General features: G+C 45.0%; 1 protein-coding gene across 16 annotated transcripts in view; it reads right to left on the bottom strand.

Moving 5' to 3' along the window:
- Window positions 1-1,842: 1,842 nt before the first annotated feature.
- The window catches only part of TMEM241 (transmembrane protein 241), a 112,084-nt gene continuing 86,027 nt past the window's right edge, over window positions 1,843-27,899 (bottom strand). For 7 of the 16 annotated variants that reach the window (XM_025429320.3, XM_025429322.3, XM_025429317.3 and 4 more), the window contains 2 exons: window positions 13,258-13,322; window positions 2,252-6,278 (listed from right to left, as the gene is read on the bottom strand). In XM_025429320.3, coding sequence (XP_025285105.1) covers window positions 6,218-6,278; window positions 13,258-13,322 — 126 coding nt within the window. In that variant the 3' untranslated portion in view covers window positions 2,252-6,217. Of the gene's footprint in view, window positions 6,279-10,235; window positions 10,285-13,257; window positions 13,323-23,876; window positions 24,113-24,412; window positions 24,513-27,899 lie in introns of those variants that run through there. The other 9 variants (XR_007412115.1, XM_049112837.1, XR_007412114.1 and 6 more) reach the window with 8 other exon arrangements.

Below are 27,899 nucleotides of genomic sequence, written 5' to 3'. Positions count from 1 at the left end.
TGTGTAAAGGAGGTACTGCAACGCAAAGCGCAGATCTGGCCTGTACTGGGGCTCAGGGCAAGCCTGGCGCCGCCCGCCGGGGCCCTGCTCCTGGGGCCAGAGCTCAGCTGGAGCAGGGACCGCTTCTCCCGAGCAACGGTCTGCTCTGCGGAGGGGCTCAGAGCACAGACTGGAGCCACCAAAGAGGACCAGAATTCTAGGACCTCTGTCTCTTATCTATTGCTGTGGGACAAATTTCCCTGAAACTTAGTGGCTTAAAACAATTTTACCTTATCTCATAATTTTGCGGTTAGGAATTCATGCAGGTGCGGCTGGGCCGGGCGATTCTTCTGCTCCACGTGGCATCAACTGAGGTCACTTGATGACAGCCAGCTGGCAGATGGGCTGGTCGAGAGGCTCCAGGACAGCTCCCCTCACAGTCTGGTAGCCTGATGGGATGTCTAGAAGGGGGTGCTCGGCAGGGACTGTCTCCTGGAGTGCCTGCACCTGGTCTCTGCAGCACAGAAGCCCCATGGTGGTCAGACTTCCACATGTCAGCCCAGGGCTCCCAGAGGCTGCTCTAGAAGACTAAGGTAGATGCTGCAAGGCTACTTTTGACTCGGCCTTGAAAGTCACGTAGCATCACTTCCACCATGTTCTACTGGTAGCAAGCAAGTCACAGAGCTAGCCCAGGTTCAAGAGAAAGGGCAAGAAACTTCACAGGAGAGTGAATACCCTTGGGTGGTGGTGCAGGCATCGGGGGAACAAGCTGGCACAGCCTCCCTCTGCGTGGGGCTGGGGGACAGAACCTGAAGTGAGGGCAGGGCCAGGAGAAGCTCAAGAGCCTCACTCCTTTGACTGGCTTTCCCAGGAACAAGAATCAAAGGACCAGTAACTCCCAAAGAGTCCCAACCACCTGAACTTCCAGATGATTCCATATTCTATTTCAATACTTTGCCCAAGTCAACTACTCAAAAAAGATACCATGTTCCAAGCATTCACAACCACCTATTGTATTTGTACATGCTTATGTGTCTCAGCCGGATCTGTAGCTGTACACCCTGCTGGTGGGCCTGCAGACCTAAGTGTCAGTCACCCAGGCTCTTCAACCTTCAAATCCTTCAGCCACTGAAAAATGCCAGTCCCTGGGAAACCGAGCCTGAGAATTCAACAGTGGCTGCTTGTTCTGGAAACGTTACGAGCTATAGTTCAGGTGGGAGCAGTGCCATTCCCAGAGTGCTGCTGGTTGCTCCAACCCTGTGCAGGGTGGACCTCAGACACAGCCCGAGGGGGGAGGCTGGTGGGCAGCTGGGATGCAGGCCACAGACCCCACCTTTTAGCAAAGACACAGCCTCCAGGGAGAAAGCGACAAGTGGCCTCACAGATGTCAGGAATCCACATGGAAGCACTCATGCGCAGAACTGATAACTCCCTGTAAAATGTTCCTCCTTCACAACAGAACTCTCTCAGGTGAAGATGAGCGGGCTTAATCAGAGAGACCTGGGCTCGAGCCCTAGCTGGATGACCCTGGAAAAGTCATGGAACCTCCCCGAATCTCCTTAGTAAAACGGAGGAGAATGTTGCTTGCCTCACCACTGGTAAAACTAAATGACGGGACACACAGAAAGTACCTAGCATAGTGTGGCATTTGATAAGCATTCAGCAACTGAGTGTCTTAGATGTTGTTATGGGGTTGGTAACCCCAGCAGCTGCTGCCAACATCCGTCTCCTCGCCACTTCCCTGGCCCAGTGTAGATGAATCGCTCCAAATTAGCACTGACCAACAGACACATCATGTGAGCTAAATGTAGAGATTGCAATTTTCTAGCAAGCCCATTAAAAAAAATAAAAAGAAATGAGAAATTAATTTTGATAACATATTTTATTTAATCCAATCTATCAAAATGTTATTTCGATCCATAACCAGTATAAAATTATTACAAAATATTTTACATCCTTTTTTTTATATGAAATCTTTGAAATCAGCATATACTTACACTTATTTACAGCACATCTGAATTTGGACATATACCATTTCGGTGCTCAATGGCCACGTGTGGCTATGCTGGGTCAGCCTACAGGATGGCACAGGTCCAGGAGAATAAGCTGGGTGGCCCTCCCTGTTCAGAGCTAAGCGGCCTGGATGTTGGCAGAAATCCGGCCTGTCTTGAAGATGCAAGAGCCCTCCCCTCACAGCCCCCACCCCCAAGGATAATAACTATTTTTACAATACTTTCCAGCTGAGTTTGAAGAGAAGAAAAAGAAAGGCAAATTACCATGAAAACAAATGGTTTATTTTTCTTTATATCCATAGCAAATTAGGAACAATACACAATCATACAGAACCTTGCCTCTCCTAATGGAAAGCATACTCTTTATTTGTACAAATGAAAAAAAAAACAAGCACCATGGCTTTGACTTGGAGCCAGCAAGGTCAGGGACCATCAGGACCCAGACAGGACATGGTGAAATGGATCATCTTCCACAGAAGGGAGTGCTGGGGTTGCCTGGAGATCCCCACCCAGAGAGGGGCCCAGGGAGCCACAGATAATGACAACTGAGGTTGCACTAATCTGGGCCAGCCCCTGGCTCTACAGACCTCTGGGCTCACCTGCATTCAGAGCTGAGCATGTAAATTTGGGCATAAAACATAGAAGTTAAGGTTTGGGGGTGGGGGTGGAGAAAAAAGCCCTAGAAGAGATGGAGGTTGAAGGAAACAGAGTGGTATAATGAAGAAACACCTTAATCCTCTGCCTCCTGCTAATGTCAAAGTAAGAAAAGATGTGAGATTTTAAAACAATGAAACTAGACCACTTCCTTACACCATACACAAAAATAAACTCAAAGCAGATTAAAGACCTAAATGTGAGACCTGAAACCATAAAAATCCTAGAAGAGAGCACCGGCAGTACTCATTCTGACATCAGCTGTGGCAACATCTTTCTAGATCTGTCTCCTGAGGCAAGGGGATCAAAAACAAACTAGTGGGACGACATCAAAATAAAAAGCTCTGCACAGCAAAGGAAACCATCAATAGAACAAAAAGACAACCTACTGAATGGGAGAAGATATTTGCAAATGATATATCCAATAGGGGGTAATATCCAAAATATATAAAGAGCTTATACAAAAAAAAAAAATCTGATTAAACAATAGGCAGAGGACCCAAACAGACATTACTCCAAAGAAGACAACCAGATGGCTGACAGACACGTGAAAAGATGCTCAATATCACTCATCCTCAGGGAAATGCAAATCAAAACCACAATGAGCTATTACCTCACACCTCTTAGAATGGCTAAAATCAAGAGAAGAAACAGCAAGTGTTGTGAGGATGTGGAGAAAAGGGAGCCCTCATGCACTGTTGGGGTGAATGCAAGCTGGTGCAGCCACTGCGGATAACAGTGTGGAGGTGTCTCACCAAATTAAAAATAGAAATACTATATCATCCAGTAATTCCACCCCTGGGTATCCACCCAGGGAAAATGAAAACAGTAAAATATGAAAAAGACATACACACCTCTATATTTATTGCAGCATTATTTACAATAGCCAAGATATGGAAGTAGTCTAAGTGTCTACTGATAGATTACTTCTAGTAAAGAAAATGTGATATATAGATATGCAATGGAATATTATATATATTATGGCTGTATAATATTCCAATGCACATATATATAGAAATACTATATGATATATATGTCCATATATATATATATATATATGCAATGGAATATTATACAGTTATAAAAAAGGATGTGGTCATGCCACACGAGGCAACATGGATGGATCTTATGCTAAGACAAGCCAGACAGAGAAAGATAAATACCATATGACTCCACTACAAACAGAATCTTAAAGAATGAATAAACGAAGAGTGGAATCAGAACTACAGAGTACAAACTGATGATTGCCGGAGGGGGTACAGGGATGGGCAAAACAGGCAAAGGGAAGAGGGAGCTATAGGCTTCCAGTTATGGAATGAGTAAGGCATGGGAGTAAGAAGTGCAGTGTAAGGAATACAGTCAATATTATAATAGTGATGTATGAGGACAGGTGGTACTCTTGTGGTGAGCAGAGCATAAGGTATAAAGTTGTCGAATCACTAAGTTGTGCACCTGAAATCAATATAACATGTGTCAACTCTACTCAAACTTAAAAAATTAAAATAAAAAACTTAAAAATAAAAACAATGGGACCCTGGAATGCCATTAAAAAAATAATCAAACGAAAAAAATTTAAAAATCCTTGGTAGAGATTTTTTTTAAGAGGTCTTCCTGGGGCACCTGGCTGGCTCAGTCAGTTAAGTGTCTGCCTTCAGCTCAGGTCATGATCTCAGGGTCCTGGGATCCAGTCCTGAGTGGGCTCCCTGCTCAGTGGGGAGTCTGCTTCTCCCTTTTCCCACACCGCTTCCCACTGCTTGTGCTCTGGCTTTCACGCTTTCTCTCAAATAAATAAAAATAATAATAATAAAATAAAAATTAAAAAAAAATCTTAAAGAAAAAAAAAAAAGAAGAAGAACAGATCTCCTGGAAACAGGAGATGGGCCCATTAACTGTGCATGATTCTTTCCAGACTTAGGAATCTCCGTTTGCAGTGGACGGCACCTGGAAAGACAGGCTTAAGATGACATTTGGTCAGATGCCACTCATTTGGTGAGATGCCACTCAGATGAAGAACTGAGTTTTACAAAGAGGGTTTTGTGGGAGCAGAAGAACAAGGGCAATTCTAAACCCATTTTTCTATTTGATCCTCAGCCTCTATAAAGTTTAACACCTCTGATGAAGAACAAAAAGCAAACTGAAACTCCATCTGCATAGAGGTCACTCTGAACATCTTTACCTTAAATGACACACAGAGACCAGGAAAAGACCAGGAAATGGACTGAAGGTACTCAAGTTCCAAATCTACTAATCCATTCCCATTTGTTTCATTTTCTGTTTATTTTTTCAATAAATTGGAGAGAATGTGCAGAAAGAATGGCCCCTGACTGAGCTAACTTTACTCTTCCCAGAGCTGAGTTCCCAGATGCTAAAGATGGTTCTCCATCCATGACGCGGACGTCCAACACCGAAGGCTGGCTTCCTGCCTGGGGAGCAGTGGCTGCAGCTTCACTACCTCCTACATCTCGACATGACCACAACCGACACCCGGCGGGACAATCAGGTATTCAATACCTGTCATCAGCAGAAATATTGGGAGTTACACATTATTCTCTTAAACCTTCATGGTGGGTTCAGAATCAAGTTACTACTTCATGCATATTCATTTCTTTTGACTCCCACACAGGCCAGGTTTAGAGTTTTAATCCAATTTTTATTTTATTTATTTATTTTTATTATTACTTTTTTAATCCAATTTTTAATCTGGGATGAAAAATATACTTCTGTGTTCAATGATTTGAAACCTCCTCTGAGCCATCCGGGAATTAGACGGATTAAAAGCTTTAAGGAATATGAATATAAATGTGTGTGCTTGTGTGTATACATAGGTTCTGTTTGTTTCACTGTCCAGGGAGCATATCCATCAGTAATTATAAAGTTTATTCCCTCTGATGATCATGTAGGAGCAAGTTAACCTAATAGTGGGCAAAAAAAAAAAAGAAAAAAAAAGAATGTATGAAGTCAACACAACATGACACACAGCCACAAAAAAAGGCTTCAGCACCCACTCTGGAGTGATAGTGTCCTTACTAGTGTTTGCCCCTCATTGCTGCCCCAGCCCCCAGGGGAAGCCCTCCCAAGGAATTTTATCTGTGCTCATAAGCGGGTGAGTGTGGGCTCCAGGCAGCACACGAGAGCAAAGGAAGGACGACCCCCTGGATGAGTCTCTAAAGATATAAAACACAACACAACACAAAAAGTGCAGTGAAATACCTTGAACCCACCACCAGGTGGTCAAAGCAGTTTTTGGCGGCCGGTGTTGAATACGGAGGCCTGTGTGTCAATCAAGTGAGCAGAGCCATCCCCAGGAGGGACCTCCCCATACACATACCCTGCATCTGGGTTTACATGGCGTGGTCAGCAGGGCTCGAGTGAGCCTCTTGAAGCAGGAAGACACAACCCAGTGCATTCTCTGCAGCAGCCCGGAGACCCCCGGAGAGAGCTCTCCTTGATGCCCTGAGAAGTGGGGGCCTCAGTGTCCCTGCTTTCTTCCTCCTGACACATGCGACAGGGAGTTCCAAGGCTCAGGGGCTGCTCACTCCAGCTGGCAGCCTGGGAGTCTACTCTTCCTGCCTTCAGGAGCTCTTCTGCTCCGAGAAAACCAGCAAGGCCTCTCCAAGTCCACCGAGCAGGAGGCTGCAAGAAATAGCAAGAGATTAGCTTTCTGGTCCCTCGAGTATGGAGGCTGCATACCCATTGAGCTGCCCAGTGCCCACCTGCAGCAGGGCAAGGGGTCCCTCATTCTGTGGCAGAGACCTTCTCATCCCCTGCCTAACCTGCCCTGCTGTCAGGTCGGGCCTGGTGATCCCAAGTAAACGTCAGCTGTGTGGCAGGAGGGGAGAGGGCTGCAAGGTGGGGTTGGAGCCTTTCTCCCTGGGAAGCAGGGGTGGTATCCCGCTCATCCTGACCCGGCACAGGAGACTGTACTCCCGCAAATGCTCTGCAGCAGATGCAGAGGGGACAGGGCTTCCCATACAGCTGCTAGGGGGCCTTTTTGCAGAGGAGGCTTGATGACAGGACGACACCATGCAGGTATCCATAATCTTACCGTGACTGAAGTGACAGTCTCTGCACCCTGCTACTTCACTGAGACTAACAGAACAGTTAGAGATGAAAATACTAACGGCAAATCATGAATTTCCCACCGGAGCAGAAAGAAATATAGTCAGCGATTTGAAAATGAAAAGGTAGTGGGAACACTGCAGACGGTGAGAAGGAGGAGTTGACTATTTTAACATGCCTCTAATTAATTAATAAGATTTTATTTATTTATTTGACAGAGGGGAGATCCAAAGAGCACAAGCAGGGGGAGTGGCAGAGGAAGAGAGCTGAGCAGAGAGCCCAATGCAGGACTCGATCCCAGGACCCTGGGATCATGACCTGAGCCGAAGGCAGGTGCTTAACCGACTGAGCCACCCAGGCGTCCCCACATGCCTCACATTTAATACATCCAGAGGTCTGTACATTTTCTATCTTAAACTTCTCAGCAGATAATCTGCTGTCTGAATCCTCAAATTCTTCCCAAAAAGCACTTCTGGGGACCGGCTGGGCCGTCACTGAAGGATTATGATGGGAGGTCCCTGGTGATGAAATGCTCTGGATCAGAGGTGCCAATGGCCTTTCGGTTCCATGTGTGCCTCCATCCATGTACCCACATGCAGCACACACACACCTAGGCCGTGGCGTCTTTACGTGTCCAACACACACCCAGGGCACCCAATATATGAGACACATGGTGGCTGTGAACATTCCCAGTGAGAAATGTCACCTATGTGAGTGACTCTGACATAAAGAAAACTTGTACCATTTACCTCGTTCAGCACAGGGATGAACTAAGTGTGAGACTATTAAAACAATAAAGTGAGTTCAAACTGTGGCTCAGGTGTTTACCAGCTACGTGACCCTGTGCATGCTATCCAGCTTTCGTCTCGTCTGTGCCACGGGAGACGTCACATCCAGCAATCTCTGTGAGGCTGGAAAGGGTATACATGAAGCCATCACCCCCACACTTGGCCTGTAATGGACAAGTGATAAAATATTATCCTATCGGCTAGCTGACTGTCCTCCCAGGGCAGCAGTGTCTTCCTCACTGGCCCTCAGAGCTGGCTTCCTGATGCTGCTTGAAGACTTCACCTGGGGGGAACATCCCACTGCGCAAAGGGTTCAAGCCGGTGTCGATGGGCTTCTGACTCATGGAAGACCCTGGGCACATGGTTCCTCCCTCCAGGGGGAAGTCCTTCCTCAGGTTGACCCAACAGCTGCTTTTTACAACCTTGCCTGTGAGTCCCAGTTCTGCCTTTTAGAACAACAGAGAACAAATCTACTCCCTTCCCCCTGTCAACCCTAGAGAGGGAAAAGCCCCTAAACCACCATCATCTCCTCTCCCTGGTGACTACAGGCCTCTGAGTGAGAGCAGAGGCACTCGTTAGGTAGACAGTCACTGGGGGACGGGGCCAGGAGGGTGTCCCACCCCCCAGGGAGGGGAACAGCTGGGATGGAAAGGTGAGAGCGTGAGGGGGATGGATGCCTGGTCTCCAAAGCTCCAAGTTGGAATGTACTTTCTTCTTTGCCCAGAAATACTATGAATAGTGGCAATAAGTCCCTAAATTCTCTTTAATGCACATTTAACTCATAATAATGCAACTGAAATTAGCATTTACGTTAGAGGTGAAACAAATGCCCGAGGACCTTCCTAGATCTATAATCATCTTTTTTTTTTAAAGACAATTTTTAAAAAATTTTATTTATTTACTTATGATAGTCACAGAGAGAGAGAGAGAGAGGCAGAGACACAGGCGGAGGGAGAAGCAGGCTCCATGCACTGGGAGCCCGACGTGGGATTCGATCCCGGGTCTCCAGGATCGAGCCCTGGGCCAAAGGCAGGCGCTAAACCGCTGTGCCACCCAGGGATCCCTATAATCATCGTTTAAAGGATTGCTTCTGTAAGAAACTGGGGTCCAAGTTCCAGAAGACCATATGTGGAAACACGACCCATTTGTGCTGGTGCCTGGTCTAATTCAGGGACATCTCTTTGGATGAAGAAGTAACTGAACGGGAAGCCATTCTTTTGGTCCAGAGGCTCAGCCCTGAACGCCAGGCTTTTCCTTTTACACAGATCTTACTGTTCTTTTCAACATCCCTTAAAGAACACACACACACACACACACACACACACACACACACACACACACGTCTTCTTAACACCCCCCACCCCCACCAGCACCCCCAGGCAAGTTCAGAGTCACTGTGACCTGGCGCACAGGCTGCACGGGCCTTTGGCCTTGGGAGGGGCTTATTTCTGCAAATGTAACGGGGGGCTCAGTCATTTCTGCAGCTTCCAGTAATCCTCCGCAGTCACCAGGGAGAAGAATAGGCTACGGGCTGGCTCTTTGCCCCTTCTCCCCCCACGGCCTTAGAACAATGCCGAAGTGTAATAACCTTGCATTTCATCCGCTGGGCTTAGCTATTTCATGAAACACCAAAGCAGCTTAGTGAATGCTCAGAAGGAAACAAACCTTGGTTCAAGTTTACTGGTAAGAGAGCCAGGGAGGTAAGCTTTGATGTTGTTTTCTAAACAGCAGGAGAAGCTGACACAGGGCGCAGGAATCTTAATAGCATTACAACTATTTAAGTCAGGTCCTCACTGAACTGTTGGCAAATCTTGTAATCCCCATCATTCCTGAAGTCAACACACTTCATCTAACGAAGGCATACGCACCAGATTGTAGACCTTACCCAGCCAGAAACATCCATCACTAGCTTCTCTTTGGGGTGTGTGGGGGTGTGGGGTTTCAGGGTCCCTCCAGTCTTTGCCCATCAGAAGAGGCCTCAACTGTACATTCATTATTGTGCTCATTCAAGCACCTACTGACCCCATGAGATGGGGCAGAGCCTGTACCCTTTTCTGGCTGGGGGCCCAGCACTACATGCAGCGCCTAATAAATATTTTTTCCATGAATGATGATGAATTCTTATCCTTGCTCCCCCTGCTCCCATCCATGTTCCAAACTATTTTGGCTTTTTTTCTTTTCCACGAAAAGCTATTTGCCTAATGTGCCACTCCCTTGGAGGCTTGCTGAGGGGGACAGTTCACAATCTGATAAATTACTCTGTGTGGAGAGGTAATGAGGGACAGTTCTCTAGAAGGCCCTTCTTAGCATTTTAGAGTTTTTGCATTTTTTAACGAAAATGGAAAACTGATCAATTTCCATCACTGTGATCCTAGCTGCACTCTGGGGTGTGTTGGGGGGAGTAGTACTTCCTTCACCCCTGAATTCACTCTTCCTATAAAGAGGCTTGGGCAGTCTCTGTGCAGTGTCTGAAAATAAAGGCAGAAGACATCGTGTGTGGGAGGCTTGTGCTAAGATCCAGCATGTTGGTAACTCATGATCAATGGCGGGCTCCGTGAACGATCAGCAAAGGCAAAGGCGAGAAGGGATCACAGAATCCTCAGAACAAAGAGGTTGTGTTTGGATTATTTGTTTTCTCTTCTTGTATCTAAATACTTGCAAAGGTAAGAGTCTCTCTTACTCTAAAAAGGATTCAAAGAAGGGGCACCCACAACTAATTCTACTCAACAGGGACATTGCTCACGGTTCAGAATTTTTTCTTTTGTACGTGTTGGATCCGCTTTGCTGAAATTCTGGAATAGAGGAGTACATATTGATATGTAGCATGAAACTCTGTTGGCTAAAAGTGAATAATTAAATATTCATCTGGGTATTTAAATTCTGGGCTTGCAACAGATTGTTTTTATAATAAAAACAAGATAATTTGTCGGATAAGAGCAATTGCTTTTAAGAAAAGACTTTAAAAAGTTGACCAACATTGGTACTTAGGTTTATAATTTTTCTCGGTATGGGATGTAGAAGACTGGCCACTCATTTATTCAGTCCTTAGGGCTAGGCGGTGAGCCACACAAGTACATGAGTGTGGTTCCCCTCCTGGAGGAGCTCACAGCCACAGGAAGATGGGGTGTGCACATCTACCTGTCACTTAGCATGGTGTGTGCTGCACACAGAGAGGGTGGGAGGGGCTTCTGAGAACCAGACACACGGGTTGACCAAATCTCTAACTCAGGAGATAAGCAAGCTGCTAAGTCTTGCCGAAATTTTAAATGGCATTTTCTCCACTAACCACCGCAAACCTTTACATCCCTGATTCCCAACTGGGGTAGTTCTGCTCCCAAGGGGAGCAGGTGCTATTGGCATCCAGTGGAATAGGGCTCAGGTTTGCATCTAATAACCCTATAAGGCATAGGACAACCCCCCTACAACAAATTATCTGGCCCCAAATATCAACAGTGCTGAGGTGAAAAACCCTACTTCAGATGATGATGTTTCGTGCAGCTAAGCTGCCAGCCAACCCCCCGCCCCACACCCCCAAAAGGTAGATAATGACACGTCATGTACTCATTTCCTGGATGGTTGACCTCGCTGGGGCCACACACTGTGTCTGTAGCCTCAGAGCCCACCAAACACCTTTTGTGAAATGAACGAATATATGTGCAAATGGAGGCTCTCAGACGTAGCTGATACAGGGTCGTCTGGTCTCAGCCAGCCTGGTGTGGTGGAGGCTGCGCTGACTTCAAGAGTCCATGTCCTTGTAAGGGGGCAGTCTCTATTCCAGCAGCTGGGGCCATGTGGAAGTACAGGCCCAAAGTAGCCATTGTTCCGTATTTTCAAAAGAATCTGGAAACCTGGACCTTTATGGGGAAATCACCTGACTTCTCAACGTCAACCAATTTAAAATTTGCAAACCAAACAAGAAACAACGACGATACAGGCAAACACAGGAGGTCCCAACAAAACAGTTCTGCAGTCCCTGCCCTTTGTGACTTCTGATCAGTTCTAAGCTCCCGCAAGACAGAGGACAGCCCTGCCGGCGCCCAGGCTCTGAGAGCCGGTCAGCCAGGCTCAGCTTGAGCACACCAGTCTGTGGACAGTGCAGACTAGTTCTGTGCAAAAGACAGGAAATCTGAAATACAGCCTGACACTCCTCCTCTGGTGGTTCACTTTGTGGTTGGAAAATTCTTTGGGGCTGAAAACACACCATCCTTAAACTCAAGAGTTCTCAAAAATCAGGAAATTCCAAAGTCAAGGTTCCTTTTGCAATAATCACACATGCTGTTTCCTTGATTTGGGTACACACAGGCTTTCTTTCCATTTTGTTCAGGGCATACCCATCAAGTTCACAGGACATGAAAGAGCCTGCAGGCTTGGCCTCTTACAGACTGCTGCTGTGATAGTCAGCCTTAGCATTTCCTCCCTGCTGGAGGAATCTCACTCCTCTATTTCTCACACTCGGCTCAACACCTGGGTTTTTAAAATTCATTCTGAAATTCTGTACAAAATACAGTAGTCGGAAGTTTACTTGTGAGAAAGAAAAACACCATCAAGAATTTAGACTACTGCTATGTAGGTGAAGACATTGACATTTGGGGACAAGTCTCAAGAATGTATCAGGATATCTTGGCAGCTGGGCTTCTGGACGTCACCCACTGTGGGCGTCATGCCTTCCTGGAAGGACAGGTGCAGGGGAAGGAGGGGGGAGCATGGAATTAGCTCCCTTCCCCACAGCCGCAGCTCCGGTTCCAAATCACCAACATTCACCATTGGCACCTCCTGCCTCTCTATCCTTCCTGGTCTTCCCGGGGCCAGAAGGCCCAAATCCTCTTCCACCCGCAGCCTTGCTAAGCCTCTCTATTCTGCATAAGGTCCAGTTCAAGCCAGTTCCAAAGCCTTCCTGATGGTCCATCCCCTCTCCTTCCTTCAGCCCTCACATTTGCTGTGCATTCAAACCATGACTGTCTTATCCCACAAATTATCTTTATGATTTCCCTGCCCCTTCCCCTCCTTGAGCGCTGACATGTCTTTGCATGCAGCAGTCACACAATAAATACTTTCAGCTAACGGACAGAATTATAGTTTATGGTATTAACTAAGACAATGAGATCTTTTTTCTATAATCATTCCACTGGACATTCTGAGTTCACCATGTCAGACCCTCAACAAGAAATAGAGCTGTCTTGTCCTGAGTAATGCTCCTTCTGTGTTGCTGTCGAATTATCTAGAAGTTCTTTATAGATGATCATACTGGGGGGAGAAGAACACAAGGCCAATTTCTCTTGTATCTCCATTATGACCCACTTCTACCTAGACACTGTCTATACTGTGGGTAAATCCTTGGTGTTTGCCAAGTCAGGTTTAAGGAGGAACAGTAAGGTTATGGGGTCTTGGGCACACACAGGTCTGGTTTTGAATCCTTGTCTAGTCATAGTAGCTATAAAATCTTGGAAACATCACATAATATATATAAAACTAGTAGTTCACCAACAGTGCTTATGCTTGTGTGGATAAGTGGCTGAAAGGTGTGTGGGTGATGTTCTATTTCTTAATCTGGATGCTGGTTATAGTAGGTTCGGTATAATCAGTTTGTGAAAATTCATCAAGTTGCATATTCATGACATATGCACTTCTCAAAATGTATATTTACAGGTCAATAAAATATATACCCCAAAAACCCATTCTTCAACATTTAAGAGGGAAAAAAAAATAGTATCCTGATAAAACCCAAACAATGAATTTGCTTTTCTCTCTCTGTGCCAAAGACTTACCATCCCACCATTGCATTGGTCAGGATCATATCAAACAGCAATACTGACAAGCCAGCTGTGATGACCTGCAGAAATAATTTCAACAAAAGGGCATTAGAGCAGCAGGACTTCGGTAACCTTCTCTAGAGCCCTTGTTTACAAGCTGAATTCATGTTAGTTCAGATTCCAGACGTCACTTGTTTTTACTTCATGTCCTTTTCCCCACACACTTGCTAGGCCCCTGTATTTAGTGCTTCCTCTGAGCTAAGCATTTGGTGGAGAAAATGCTAAGTCCTAGTCTATTTGGGAGGTGAATATCTTCATAGAAACACTTAACTTACAAACTCTTCAAAAGAGGAGGCACACAGCCAGCATCTCACCCATCTCTCTCTAGGGCAGGCGGAGAATAAGAATATGCATTTCCATCTTGTCTTTATGTGCATAAATAATCCCCAAGCCCAGTTTTGCTCATTGATCTGTTCCCACATCCTCCAGATAAAAACTTAGCTGTCACCTTGCCTTTGCTCACAGCACCATCTCTCCCCCTGTCCCAATGTCCCTGTTTTTCTGGCCCATGATATAAGTTCTAAGAAACCAGGTGCTGCCTGGGGGAGGGAACAATTAAATCATTAATTAATTATTTGCAGGGGCACTGGCTGGCTCAGTTAGAGGAGCGTGTGACTCTTGATCTCAGGGTCATGAGTTTGAGCCCCTCGTTGGGTGCCGAGATTACTAAAAAAATAAATAAACTTTAAAAAATTATTTGCAAATACCTAAAAGCCAAAAGAGGGAAGAGGTTATCCCTGCATCTCTCAGAGCTAGAAATGACAGAAAAGTCTCTTAGGAATGGCATTAAAGGGACTCACACTCCCATAGTATCACTAAACGGTTGGCACAAAGAGTGTGTGTGAACCAAAGACCCAACTCTGTCACCACTTGGAATGCCTGCTCAGGAAAAGATGTTTTTTCCCCAGAATTCTGTATTCTAAAATGCGAGTTGGCTTCCATTGGGAAGGTGAGCCTAAGGACATGCTTTCTTGCAGTGAGAAGGAGCAGGGAGTCATCATGGAATGGGTCCCTCAGGCTGGACACTCTGGGAAATGTGAAATGCCACCTCACTCAAGGGGACTCATGCTGTCCTAGAGGCCTCTCTTAGGGTCTCCAAGCTGGGAATCAGGCAGCAACCAGGTGGTCAGAAGGAAGGAGTACATTTAATGAGTCTCACCCTCATTCATTTACCATTTCAAAAAAAAGTCTGCAAATATAAACCAGGAACTTTCAGTACAGAAACTCTGTGAGGCTGTAGAACCTGTGTAATTTACCCACTTGAGGTCCCTCTCTCTTTGCTTCTTTTACTGATTTACAGCAAAAAAACACGACAGCAAAACAGACCTGTGTTTTCTTCAGGAACAAGAATGAGGTGGCGACCAGGTCAGTGAGACAATTGCAAAGCAAAACCCAAAGAACGTGCATGGAGAAAGAGGTTTATCAAAGTGCTGGGGGTGGGAGTGGGGGGCAGGTATCTTCAACAACAGGGTGAGTGGCAGCTGTTCTTCTCCTATCCTCCCCCATTTCAGTTTAACATTATACTTAGGACCTTCGCATCTATGGTCATAACTGAAAGGATCTCAAAATTTTATTAGCTTTCCATGCAACTGTCGGGTTTTGGGAACAAGGTTATACCGACCACATCAAGTTAGTGCATCCGCTTCCCTGCTTCCCTTCCTAATAAAGGATGAAGGTGATCTTTACTGAGGATGTTAACTCTGACTTGAATGCTTTGGACCTGGATGGACCTTCTAGTTGGGGCTGGCCTTTAACAGCCACTGTCTTAACCAAATCTTCCATTTTCCTTGATTCAAGTCTGTCATTTTCACTTTTTCCAAAAATGTGTTTCATCTAGGTTTTCTAACTCATTCACATTTCGCTATTTGGAAACCAATACTATTTTTTCTCATTTGCACCCATGTTTGTTACCTTATGTTTTATTCTTATTTTTATTGTCATTTTCTTTTTTATTTTTCCTTCCTTAGTCTTAACCAAAGTTAAGTTTGTTAATCCCTCTTTACTTTTGCTGCTTCTTGGATATTTCCTGGGATGGAGCCAATGGGGATTTCTTAGAACCGCTGAAATAGGCTCGGTTCTGATGGATGGCCGTGATGTTGGCAGCTTGGCGCAATGGAACACCTCACTAAATTGATGAAGGATTCAACTGGCCTTTCCTCATTCTTCACCATTGTTTTTAGGCCCTTTGCCCCTTTATACCAGCTTTTCAAGGCCTTCTCTGATGGACTCATTCCTTATTCTCTGATTGAATCTCTCCACAGCTTCCATCTGGCGTGTGAGGCCGCCACCCCCCACACACTCTGGAGTCCTCACAGCCTGGGACACGCGCCTCCCTTCCTCTGTGCACTTCTTTAGCTCAGGACTAATCCTGTCTGCCGTGAGATAGACAACTGGCCTGCTTATTCCTATTAACTGCACCTTTTGCCAAGAAAAACACATCTTAAAACTTCCAAACCAGCCCTTACTTGAAAGTAAGATTGGTTTAGGAGCCACACTGGTGCCTTTGCCATGTGCTGCTTCCTGGAAATGTTTGTACAGTCTCTTGCTTTTCTCCTGAGGCACTTTTTCAAACTTTTCTAAAGTTTTATCTCTCAATGAGCACATTTTCTGCTGGCTGAGACACTCACTAAAATTTCACAAATAGGTGTGTCTTACTGCTATAGTGAATGTATAGTGAAGTTGTCTACACTACAGAGCTACTGTGAAGTTCAACGGACCACTTTGTGATCTATTCAGTAGGAACCATTAGGCTTCTATCATAGGCTTCTCTACTTTTTTTTGCTTCCATTGCCAGCTCAAGCAGTCAGCATTAGAGGCATTTTCTCCCTCCCTCCCTCCGTGTCTCTCTCTCTCTCTCTCTCACACACACACACACACACACACACTCACTCACTCACCAAAGCTCTGCCTCTTCACAAAAGTCATTGCTGAAGATGGGATTAGTAGCGGCCAGCAACGCCTCACCGAGAGGCAGACACTGGGCAGTCAGCCAGGCCAACTTGCCCACTAAGTGACTTGCACCCACACACCAACCTCACCATGTGTGAGGTTCAAATTCATGCCTCAGCAAAGTGAAAGATTTCTATATGCCATGGGCCATCAAGGCTGCTCAAGAATCCTCCAAAGTGGGAATGATACACCTGCTCATGCCAAGGGTCCATTCCACTTCCAGTTCCACCAAGGAACAAACAAAAGCCAGAAGTAGCTGAGGGTGCATGTCTGAGTGCAGAGTGTCCTACACGTGGTTACCTAGGGGAAGGACCTGAGAGGTGGAAGGGACTCCCCAAGATCAGGGGTGGGGGACCTGTGGCTAAGAGATAGAGGCTCCAGGGGCCTGGGACCTCAGAGCAGTGAGGAGTAGAACCAACGCCCTGCCTCCCAGGTCAGCCTTCTCTCACAGCCAAAAACAAGAAAGGGCCCATCCACATCACCTCCATACGGCTTTCTTTTTTTTAAGATTTTATTTTTTAAGTAATCTCTATGCCTAATGTGGGGCTTGCACTTACAACCCTGAGATCAAGAGTCACATGCTCTACTGACTGAGCCAGCCAGGCACCCCTCCATATAGTTTTCTTGGAAAATAAAAAAAAAAAGAATCCACTGAAAGCAGGGACTCCAACAGATATTTGCAAACCCATGTTCATAGCAGCATTATTCACAATAGCCCAAATTTGGAAGCAACCCAAGTATCCATCAATGGATGAACGCACAGGCAAAATGTGGTGCATAATTATTTAGCCTTTAAAAGGAAGGCAATTTGGACACAAGAACTCTAAAGACATTATAGTAGGCGAAATAAGCCAGATACAGAAGGACAAATATTGTAGCGTTCCACTTACATGAGCTACCTAGAGTAGTCACAGTTATAGAGACAGAAAGTAGAATGGAAGTGACCAGACCCTGGGCTGGAGGGGGGGGAGGGGGGGGAGACTGGAAGTGGGGAGTTAGTGTTAACGGGGACAGGGTTTCAGCTTTAGATGATGAAAAAGTTCGGGGTTTGGATGTCAGTAAACGTGTAAACTTTTTTTTTAACCCTTTAAAACAGCTAAAATCTGCTCTAGACTTTGAATTACTCTTGGCACTTGCCATTCAAGAGACTTCAGTAGCAGCCATTCCTAGCAATTGTTGTTCCTGCTTTCAGAAAGCACGTTTAAAAACACACATTTTTCCCCATAGAAGAAAGAGTCCTGTGGTCTGAGGAATGTCTCCGTCGCACACTCAGATCTGAACAACAAACACCAGGACCAGCCGTGGGCTGAGAGATGCCAACAACAGCAGAGCTCAATACATTGTGTCGGGCAGCGGGGCTTTGAACTTCCTGGCTTTGTCCACGGATGTCACAACCTCTGTGTTATTGAAGCAGATTTTGGTATTTAAAGCAGATCAGGCTTGTTTTTTAAACATTCATTTCGATCCTAAGACAAATTTTCTGTTTGTCTAAGGGAAGAAGAAAGGGGAATGGTTGTTGGTGGGAACCTGCCAGACAGTCGTGCATTTGGGGTGAGGGGGGATCAGAGTCAGGCTTGGTGTTTGTTATTGCTTTGCTGTTGTTGCTTAAATACATACGACTTAAGAAGAAAGGGATGGATCGCAGCACATAGAAAAGGCCCGACCCTCCTGCTTAAGCTAGTTGTAGGGTTCCAAACACGGTTTTAGACCATCATGTTTGCTCAACAAAGTCCCTCTGCCTGGAACAGTTTCATAGGCCTCCACAGACAATTCCCGCTCACTTTTTGAAAATCCATTTCTAGAAATCTTTTACAGCTTTTTATTAAGATTTATTTATTTTAGAGGGGGGAGCATGCACACGAGCGTGAGTGGGGAAGGGTACAGGGAGAGGGAGAGAGAGAGAGAATCCTCAAGTAGACTCTCCACTGAGCAGCGAAGCTGAAACAGGGCTCGATCCCAGGACCCTGAGATCATGACTTGAGTCAGAGTCAGAAGCTGGATGCTTAACCGACTGAGCCACCCAGGCGCCCCTAAAAACTTTTCTGAACCTGCCCTTCACTCCTTCCACACATCTGAGTGGATCAGGCACCTCTTCCAGTCGCTTCCATACCCCTTGGCACTGCACACACCAAACTATGGAAACGTGTGGTCTCCCCAACCAGGCGGGCGCCGTTCATCTTTGTATGTTGAGGATCTACCAACAGAGACCTACATATGGTAAGTGGCTGATACATTTTCCAGAACTCAGTAGTTATCCGAGCTGATAAGTCATAATCTTGTTTATTTTTATTTTTTATATTTTTTGTATTTAAATTCAATTAATTGATATATAGTATATTATTAGTTTCAGAGGTAGAGGTCAGTCAGTTCATCAGTTTTATAGAATACTCAGTGTTCCTTACATCCCGTGCCCTTTTTTTTTTAAAGATTTTATTTATTTATTTATGAGAGACACACACACACACACACAGACACACAGAGGCAGAGACACAGGCAGAGGGAGAAGCAGGCTCCATGCAGGGAGCCCAACATGGGACTCGATCCCGGGTCTCCAGGATCACGCCCTGGGCTGAAGAGGGCACTAAACCGCTGAGCCACCTGGGCTGCCCACCCTGCCCCCTCCTTAATGTCCATGCCACCCCATCCATCCCCTCCAGCAACACTCTGTTTCCTATGATTAAGAGTCTCTTATGGTTTGTCTCCCTCTCTGATTTCGTCTTGTTTTATTTTTTCCTCTCTTTCCCTATGATCCTCTGTTCTGTTTCTTAAATTCCACATATGAGTGAGATCATATGATAATTTGGGAGACACTCTTGTTTATTTTTAAATCCCTTTTCATATATTAGGGGCAGTTGGAACCCAGACTGGAGACACTCTCTGCTCCTCATCTCTGCTTCTTTGCCCAGTTACCTCCAAGAGTCTAGAAAGAGCTCCGCGGGGGAGGATTTGCAACTAGCTCACTCAGGTTCCAAGACCAAAAATACCAGGAAAGATTCTGATTGTCTCCTGGACCAACTGACCATGGCCGGGGAGGGGGTGGGGATGGGGGTGGGGTGGACAGAATAATGAAAGAAGGTGGAAGTTCACCCTTGAACTTCATAGTTGGAATGAAGGATGGAACATTTTCTTGGAGGAAAGAGGGAAAGTGCTGGGCACACAGAAGAACAGATGTCTTGCATGCCCTTGCCACCAATGCCACCTGGGAGCCTGCAGGAAATGCAGAATATTAGGCCTCACCCCAGAGCTACTGAACAACATGTACATTTGAACAGAGAGCCAGGTGACTTGTTTTCATATTCAAACGTGGAGTTCTGCATTACACTCTTCAACTCCAGCGCTGGCTCAAGAACTACTCTGTCCAGCTGGTACAGGACTGCTTGGCACTGCCACATCTCCAAGGAAAGGCAGGCTGTAACTGCTCTTAGACCCATCCAATATGTTAATAATTTCACACACCCAATAAAAACTTTCTTTTCACCGGTTTCAATTTTGTGTTGAAACTCTCCAATCATTTTATTCATGTTTTCTTTTCTTTAACCTAGTATCCACAGTCATCTTGAAGTTACTGTTCGCTCCAACATCTGGATTATTTGTAGCTCCGTTCCTATGGTTTTTTTCCCACTTGATTATTAGTCAGGTTTCCCGCCTCCTCACTTGTCTATAACTTTGTGTCTTGGACAGTGTGTAAAGGAACTGTAGAGGCTCCAGATGACTGCTTCCACCAGGAAGTGGTGTCCTCTTTTCTAGGATGAGGGCTCAATCCAATGAGGTGGGCTGAAGCTCTACTAAGGCTCTACTTTATATAGTCCTTCAGGGATGGCATTTAAGAGCTTGGTGGATCTCTATCTCCTGGTCCCTGAAAGTACTGCCTTTCAGAAATTCTGGCCTTAGCATTTGAGCTTCCCATCCCACATAGGTTCAAAACCCAGCAACTGTCTTTAGGGGAAGACTTATCGTATTATTTGCTATGGGCTCCTACTTCTAGCAGAATTTTGTCTCATAAGCACCCCAATACCATGAGAGTTTTCATTTTGCCTTTCTGGGCCAGCCTGCAGCCTCCTGAGCTGATCCAGAACTCAGCAAATGGCTCATGGGAATACTGGACTTGCCTTTGGGGGTTCCTCTAGTTTCCAATCCATCACACCAATTCCATGACTGCAAATGCTCTGCTAGTTTCCCTTTCCCATAGAATATGTCCTCTTCTTGGGCCAAGTCAGATCCTTATCCCCCACCCAGAATCAGCAAGTATCCTCCCCCTCCCCAACTACCTTGAAGAAAAGAGCTTGTGCTTCTCAGTATACCTAGGAAGAGTCCTTCCTTCTCTGGAAATTTATTTACTGTGGCTCTCATTGCTTTCATTGGTCTCTGATTTCCTTTTCTTTTTTAAGTAGGCTGTATGCCTGGTGTGGAACCCAACACAGGGCTTGAACTCACGACCCTGAGATCAAGACCCAAACTGAGATCAAGAGTCAGATGCTTAACCACCTGAGCGTCCCAGGCACCCCTCTGATTTCCTTAAAAAACATGATTCTTGCAATTCATTTGCTTCCCCCCCTAGTTGTTTCAGTTGAATGCTGGCCTGTCACAATGTACAACATTCTACTCTGAAGTGAAAGGTTTCCATTTATTACATAGATAAGAAAACTGAGACCCAGAGAAATGGTAAGCTACTGGTTTTCAAACTAAGCTTGGCTAACCACTATTTCCCTAGAGCCTCCTTGGATGTCATGGTAAGGCAAGGTGGGGAGGCTTTATCTGACTTGTTCTGAACATTTTCCTGATCAGTGACAATCTTATTAACTCATTCATTATAATTTTAATTACCTTTGTTCTTTTATCATAGCCTAGGATCATATATATATGTATATGCATATATACATACATATACTTGGATCATATATATGTATATGATACACACACACACACACACACACACTTGCCATACACACACACACACACACACACACACACAATCAGCCTGGGGCAACAGGACTTGCTCAAAGGCACAATCACTTTCTCTTCAGATAGTTTCAGGTATGATGCAATTGATGAGGATTAATTAGGCAGCTGGTGGTGAGAGGAACATTAAGGTTCTTCCTCATGATTCTCTCTGCCCATGGGGGAAGGAAACTCTTCTGCCTCCTGGCTTTTTATTCTCATCCAAGTTCACTCTGATGGGAAGACCTACTCATCTTGCTATATGTTTATTGAGGCTCACTACACTAGTTAGTGGGATTCTAGTGCTTTACACACAAACCCCAGACTCTACATGGTATCTCTCTTCACTTGAATCCATGCGTAAAATTCCCTGGAGTCTGTCTCCACTTGTTGGTGGTGGGAATGGAAGATGGGGTGGAAACCATGCCTCCTATAAGGAGCAGAAAGCCTTAAGTCTCTAAACATTTTCAACATTTCATTGAGCTTAACATTTTCAGCTCAACTTTATTTCCCCACTTGCCTACTATTCCTTGTGTATGTATGCTATTAGTCTACATCCCCAAAAGGGAAGAGTGGGCAGTAGAGTTTAAGTATCAAAACTTTGAACTTTCCAACACACACTATGTACTGAAAATACCCATGTGTCTTGTCATACCATCCAATTCTAGTCCTTTGGTTATAACTTCAAATATCTGTGGCCCTTTGGACATTTTTTTGCTCTTGGACTTGCAACTTCCCGGCACAGTTTTACAAGGTACTAGCTCTTCCCCAGGCTGGGTGTCAGACTTTTCTCTTCAGTATTCACGTTTCTCAAGCGGCCAGGTTAATATGTGCACCGATGTGCTTCCTGGCACCTTTGGAGGGTTTTGTTTATCCTTTTCTCTTCATGGGCATTCCATTTCAGCTCATCCTAAAATACCTGGTTTATCTGATTTCCTATCATATACTTATTTTTTAAGTAAAGAGGCTGTAAATATGCCAAGTACTGCTTCTTTGCCAAGCAATATAAAGAGCAAAATAATGCTGTCATCCTTAGAATATCCGATTGTTGAAGATGAATGGAGAATCTGAGACTACCCTAACTTTGTCGCAGACTCAATTCAGAGACAGCTTGGTGTAGAGTCAATAGATTCTTCATCCTGGTACTTTTTTCTCAACATTCTCAGTTTCATTTTATTCAGTAAATGTACTCGTCTACTGACAGACTTACTTTTAAAATGACTGCTTTCTGCCAAAGTTATTTTTAAAATTTTGTCCTGCTGATTGAGAAGTTTTATGTCTCCCAAGCTAAACAGTGCTCTGTGCTTCTGGAAAGGAAGGGATGTGGCTAAGGTGTTTAATTTTCTGAGTTGTTTGGATTCACTCAAAGGATAGATCTAATCTCTGCAGTTTATTTTTAGAAATGAAATAAATTGAAGCTCAAAGGAGCTTTAAAGAAAGGCACCATAATTATATTTACTCCAAGGCCTGAGGATGTTTTCATCTCCTTTTGATATAAGTTCAATTCATACTATTGTTATCCTTAGTAATAATGGAGGGAAAGAACAGATTTGCCAGCAGATATACATCAAGACCTCCTTGCAGTGTTTAAAGAAACATAGCGCCCATTTTGCAAAAAAACTCTTTGCAGCTTTAAACCTGCCTCCTTCCTTAAGCCCAACAATTCCTGGAGAAGTATCAGTTGGGAGAAGTGAGGCCATGACGTCACAGGCTGTGTCCTGGTTCCAGGTCTGGTCACACTCAGTTTTGCAAGACCTGAGAGTGAGAACTCCTGAGGAATGCACAAAGCTTGCGCAAGAGTCATCCCAACAGCTCAATTCCGCTTGAGGGATTTACACAAACCACGAAGGCTTTCAGCTCTTGCTGTAAGCTTGGCACACACTGAAAAAATGTCAGTGAGCTCTTCTGCTATGGACTGAACTATGTCTGCCTTCCCTGTTCATATGTTGAAGCCTAATGTCCAATGTGATCGTATATGGAGCTGGGGCCTTTGGAAGGGAACTGGGGTTGGATGGGGTCATGACAGGGTGGAGTGGGGGGGTCCTCATGATAGGCTTAGTGACCTTATAAGAAGAGACCACAGAGCTTGCCCTCTCTCTCCCTCTTTCTCTCTCCCTCTCTCTCTGCTGTGTAAAGACACAGCTAGAAGGTGGCCATCTGCAACCCAGGGAGAGCACTCCCTCCAGACACCAACCCTGCCAGCACCTTCATCACAGACTTGCAGCCTCCAAAACTGTGAAGAATAAATATCTGTTCCTCCAGCCGCCCAGTCAGTGGTATTTTGTAATGGCAGCCCAAGCTGAGACATTATTCCTTGCTCTTTTGGAGAGTTTAAAAAAGTGAAAGTTAAAAAAACAATGACTAACTGTTTCAGAAGCAGTTCTCACCAAATCAGAAGTGAAAAATGAAAAGGGCTTTGAGTTATTGCTGGAATGAAGCAGAGGCTGAATGACACGCACTGCACACCTCCCTAGGCACCAGGGAGGAGAGCGCGACAGGCCAGAACCTGCCCTCACGGAGCCCTGTGTAGGCCAGCTGCTTCTAGAGGCCACCACGGGAGTCGTTTCAATGGAACTTCGAGATGATGCCTGTGTTCATGTTGGACAAATAAGAATTACCCAGAGAGGAAGTTGGGGAAGGGCTTTCGACATAGAAGGAACAGTACCAACAAGTCAGCAAACTCCAAGCCACTGGGTATTGACCAGAGCACAAAGTGTGAGGTGAGTAGTGGCCACCCCCTCCTTTTTTTTTTAAAGATTTATTTATTTATTCATGAGAGACACAGATTGAGAGACAGACAGAGGCAGAGACACAGGCAGAAGGAGAAGCAGGCTCCCCACGGGGAGCTCGATGTGGGACTCGATCCCGGATCCCAGGATCACACCCTGGGCCGAAGGCAGGCGAGTAGTGGTCACCCTTAAAGCTGAAAGAAAACCGAGAGAGAGAGAGAGAGAGAGAGAGAGAGAGAGAGAGAGAAACAGAGAGACAGAGAGAGAAACAATAGTTGGGAACCCCTTTTTCCTAGCAAGGTACTGAAAAAAATCCCATGGAGAATCCTATTCCTAAAGGATGATGGGCAGCTGGTTCTAGGATGACTGGGGCACATGGTTTGATCAGCATGCCAGGGGTGACCGTGGACTGGACCTCAGAAGAGACCATGCCAATCTTGTGGGCATCTCTTTTTGCGCCTGTGCCTGTGTTTGTGCCTGTGTCTGATACTTACAGCTGGATTTGTAAGGCCAGCAGTCAGGTAGTCCTGGGTGTCATAGACTCACTGAGGGGGCCTCAGGCCAGTTCCCCTCTCTGGATTTAAGTTTTCCCCTCTATAAGAAACAAAAAAATCAGCTATAAAGTATTTCTCAGGAACTCAATTTTAGTCTTTCACTTAAAACATTTTTTTTAAGGGGATGAGGGATTTTATTTATTCCCTGACTTGTTCCAGTAAGAATTTTCAAGAAGCTTAAAAATACAGTGGTTACAGACAAAATATGTTGATTAAAAGTAGATAAGAGTGATGAAGTGCACATGTGCATCTATGCCTTCATTTCTCTCAGGTATATGCCAGGGGTGGGCCTCCTCCATCATTACATAGACCTTGTTTGGCTGTAGTGTTTTCCAAATTTATTAGTTTTTTAAATTTTATTTTTAAGATTTTATTTATTTATTTGACAGAGAGAGAGCACAAGCAGGAGGAAGAGGCAGAGGGAGAGGGAGAAGCAGACTCCTTGCTGAGCAGGGAGCCCGATGCAGGGTCCATCCTAGGACTCTGGGATCATGACCTGAGCTGAAGGCAGATATTTAACCAACTGAGCCACCCAGGCACCACTAGCTGTAGTATTTTCTAAGCTCGAAATGTTATTCTGCATCCTCACCAAAACTTGGTATTGTCAGTTTCTAGAACTTTAGCCAATCTGATGGGTGTGTGGTTCCAATCTGATGGGTGTGTGGTTGATACCACTTCTGTCTCAATTCCCCATTCTCTTACACCTAACCTAGTATAGGCCAAAAGCCGCAATTTCCCTACAGAAGACCCTATCCAACAATCTTTAGGGCTGATACTTCTTTTTCTCTTCTTCAATTTTTTAATAAACACCTGTGTAGAACTTCCAAAATGATTAACTAGGTTCTCTGGGTTACTTGAAAAATTGAAAAAAGCACTTTGTAACCTATGGTGTCACTTGGATCTGGACATTTTAAATTTCTCTCAATACTAGAATGGCAAAATAGAACCAAGCAGAAATAAAGGCTCTCTATCAACCCAGATCAGCAGCTCTCAAATTGTAGCTGAACCCCAAATGCAAACAGCACTTCAAACATTTCTCCATCTGCGAAGGAAAGGCTCATTCTTTTCAAGTAATAACACACTAGCAAATGTAAAATGCTCAACACACATTACTTCATACAATTCCTGCAACATTTCCATGAAGTCATAATGGTGTTTCCCATTTTACAGATGAGAAAACTGATACATACAGAGGCAAAGTAATCTTTCCAAGGTTACAAGGCTAGAGTGAAATTCTGATCCAGGTCTTTCCGTCTCCCAAGAGCTGGGCTGTCACTAGGCTCTACTGTCTCATCACTCTATAAATCTCTGCTGAATAAACTTGCTGAATATAACATGTTCCAACAGAGCACAGTGAAAAAAATTCTCCAGGGAAAAGAAAACCTCATAAGAAGCATGAGTACTAAAGCCAGGTAGGTTTTACATAATTCGTAGAGTGAACAGTCAACGGCCTGAGACTAAGTTGAAGAAAGAAGAACCATCATTGACTTGACAGAAGATACATCAGGATGTAACGAGATCCAAGTGGTTCACACTGCCTTATTCAACTCTGATGCTGGGGCAGGGAATACTTTCATGAGGTATCTACTACTGATCTTGGACTATGGGCTCAGCTCTGGGGGGGTATGAGACGGCACCCACTCCCTCCAGTGCTCTGGAGTGAACTCCTTTTCTAATTTCTCAAGAGTTCTAGCCATCCGTGAAAGACAAAACTGACAAAGCATACGCCGATGAAAGGTGACACCGAATCACTGCCAAACCCCTCCCTCCCAAAGTGCTGAGCTCCCAAATCCTAACAGTTTAAGGCACACAGAAGGAAGAGTTCTGAACAGCACAGCCAAATGTCACAAACATTTGGCAGTTTGGGATAGCAGTGTCAATGATGCTTACGGCTGGATTCGTAAGGTAAAGATCTGTGAGAATGCAGGGCCCCATGTCATGAGAACATCTCTTACGCTCATCTGAATAAAACATGTTGTTTTCCTGGAGAAAATCCTTTTGGGGGAGAAAGGGCAGTACAGAGATCATTAACAGGTGATGGGATCCTTGAAACCAAAGTGTTCTAATTCCAAGAAGATAAACCTAACCCACTGTGAAAAAAAAGTAAAATCTTGCTTCTTTTTGGAGTGTGGGGTGTGGGGTGTGGGTGGTAATCACTGTACGAAAGACAAATCAGAGACTTAAAAACAATGGCCCCAAATTCCATTTTCGCTAAAATATACAAGAGGTGCTTTCACAGTCACCAAATTCTTTGCAGTTCAAATTCTGCATCTGGGAAAACATGGACCCTTTATGCATTATTTTGGCATATTTATGGAGATCTGGGCACTTCAGCGGGTGTCAGGGATATAACCTTGAGTAAGATGTGCCCTGCCTTCCTTGGGCTCACAGGATGACACCCAGGTGGCTGGCTGGGAAGGAGTGACCCGATTATTGTGATTTTTCTAATTAGCCTGATGCTTGCCCTTATTTTTCCTCTCCCAACATGGAGGTGAGGGAAAGTGCTGGGTATTTTATTTATCAACTCTTGACTAATCACCTGCCACAATCTGGGCCAAACATTGTGCACACCTGGAAAATTGTGCAGAAATGAATTGTGCAGAAATGAATGGCCTGAGGTGAGGCAGAAAAGAAACAAGATAGAATTTTCCTTGGAGGCGGATGTGACTGGGGGGCTGCACAGGTTGAGCATCTGCCTTCAGCTCAGGTCATGATCCCGGGGTCCTGGGATTGAGTCCCACATCGGGCTCCCCACAGGGAGCCTGCTTCTCCCTCTGCCTATGTCTCTGTCTCTGTCTCTCATGAATAAATAAATAAAATCTTAAAAGAAAATCAACACACACAGTCTAATACTAGTTGTGTCTATATGGTACCAGGTAATTCATTGGTGACTGAAAAAAACTTTTCTTGCTGCATATTTGACTGACTGGCTATTTTGGAATCCTATAAGCTTGTTGAATATAACAACCTGCTGGTATGGAGCTGCCTGGCCTTATAGTCAGACACAATTATAAACAAAAACAACACCACTAAAAGTCTTTCACATCCACATGTCATTCCTTTCTATCATGCGTCAAAACTCAGCTTTCCCATAATAAACGTCTGCTCCCTCGGATTTCCCAAGAACTGTTTCATTTTATTAGCTTTGGTTATGGCAGTTCTTCTTTCATGGCACAGCCAACTCAATTCTGCCCACAGCCTGCCCTCTGGTTTGGGCATGTACAGGGGCTGAAGAGCTCTTTGCTGATGACCCTGGGCTCGATTACACCTTGGGAAACTTAGTTTTAGTGACACGGAGAGAGGATCTTTTTCTTTTTTAAAGATTTTATTTATTTACTCATGAGAGACACACAGAGAGAGGCAGAGACATAGGCAGAGGGAGAGGCAGGCTCCCTCTGGGGAGCCTGATGTGGGACTCCATCCCAGG

The sequence above is a fragment of the Canis lupus genome, chromosome 7, assembly GCF_003254725.2.
Source record: "Canis lupus dingo isolate Sandy chromosome 7, ASM325472v2, whole genome shotgun sequence".
NCBI lineage: Eukaryota > Metazoa > Chordata > Mammalia > Carnivora > Canidae > Canis > Canis lupus.
This window is presented reverse-complemented; position numbering and strand designations above follow the sequence as displayed.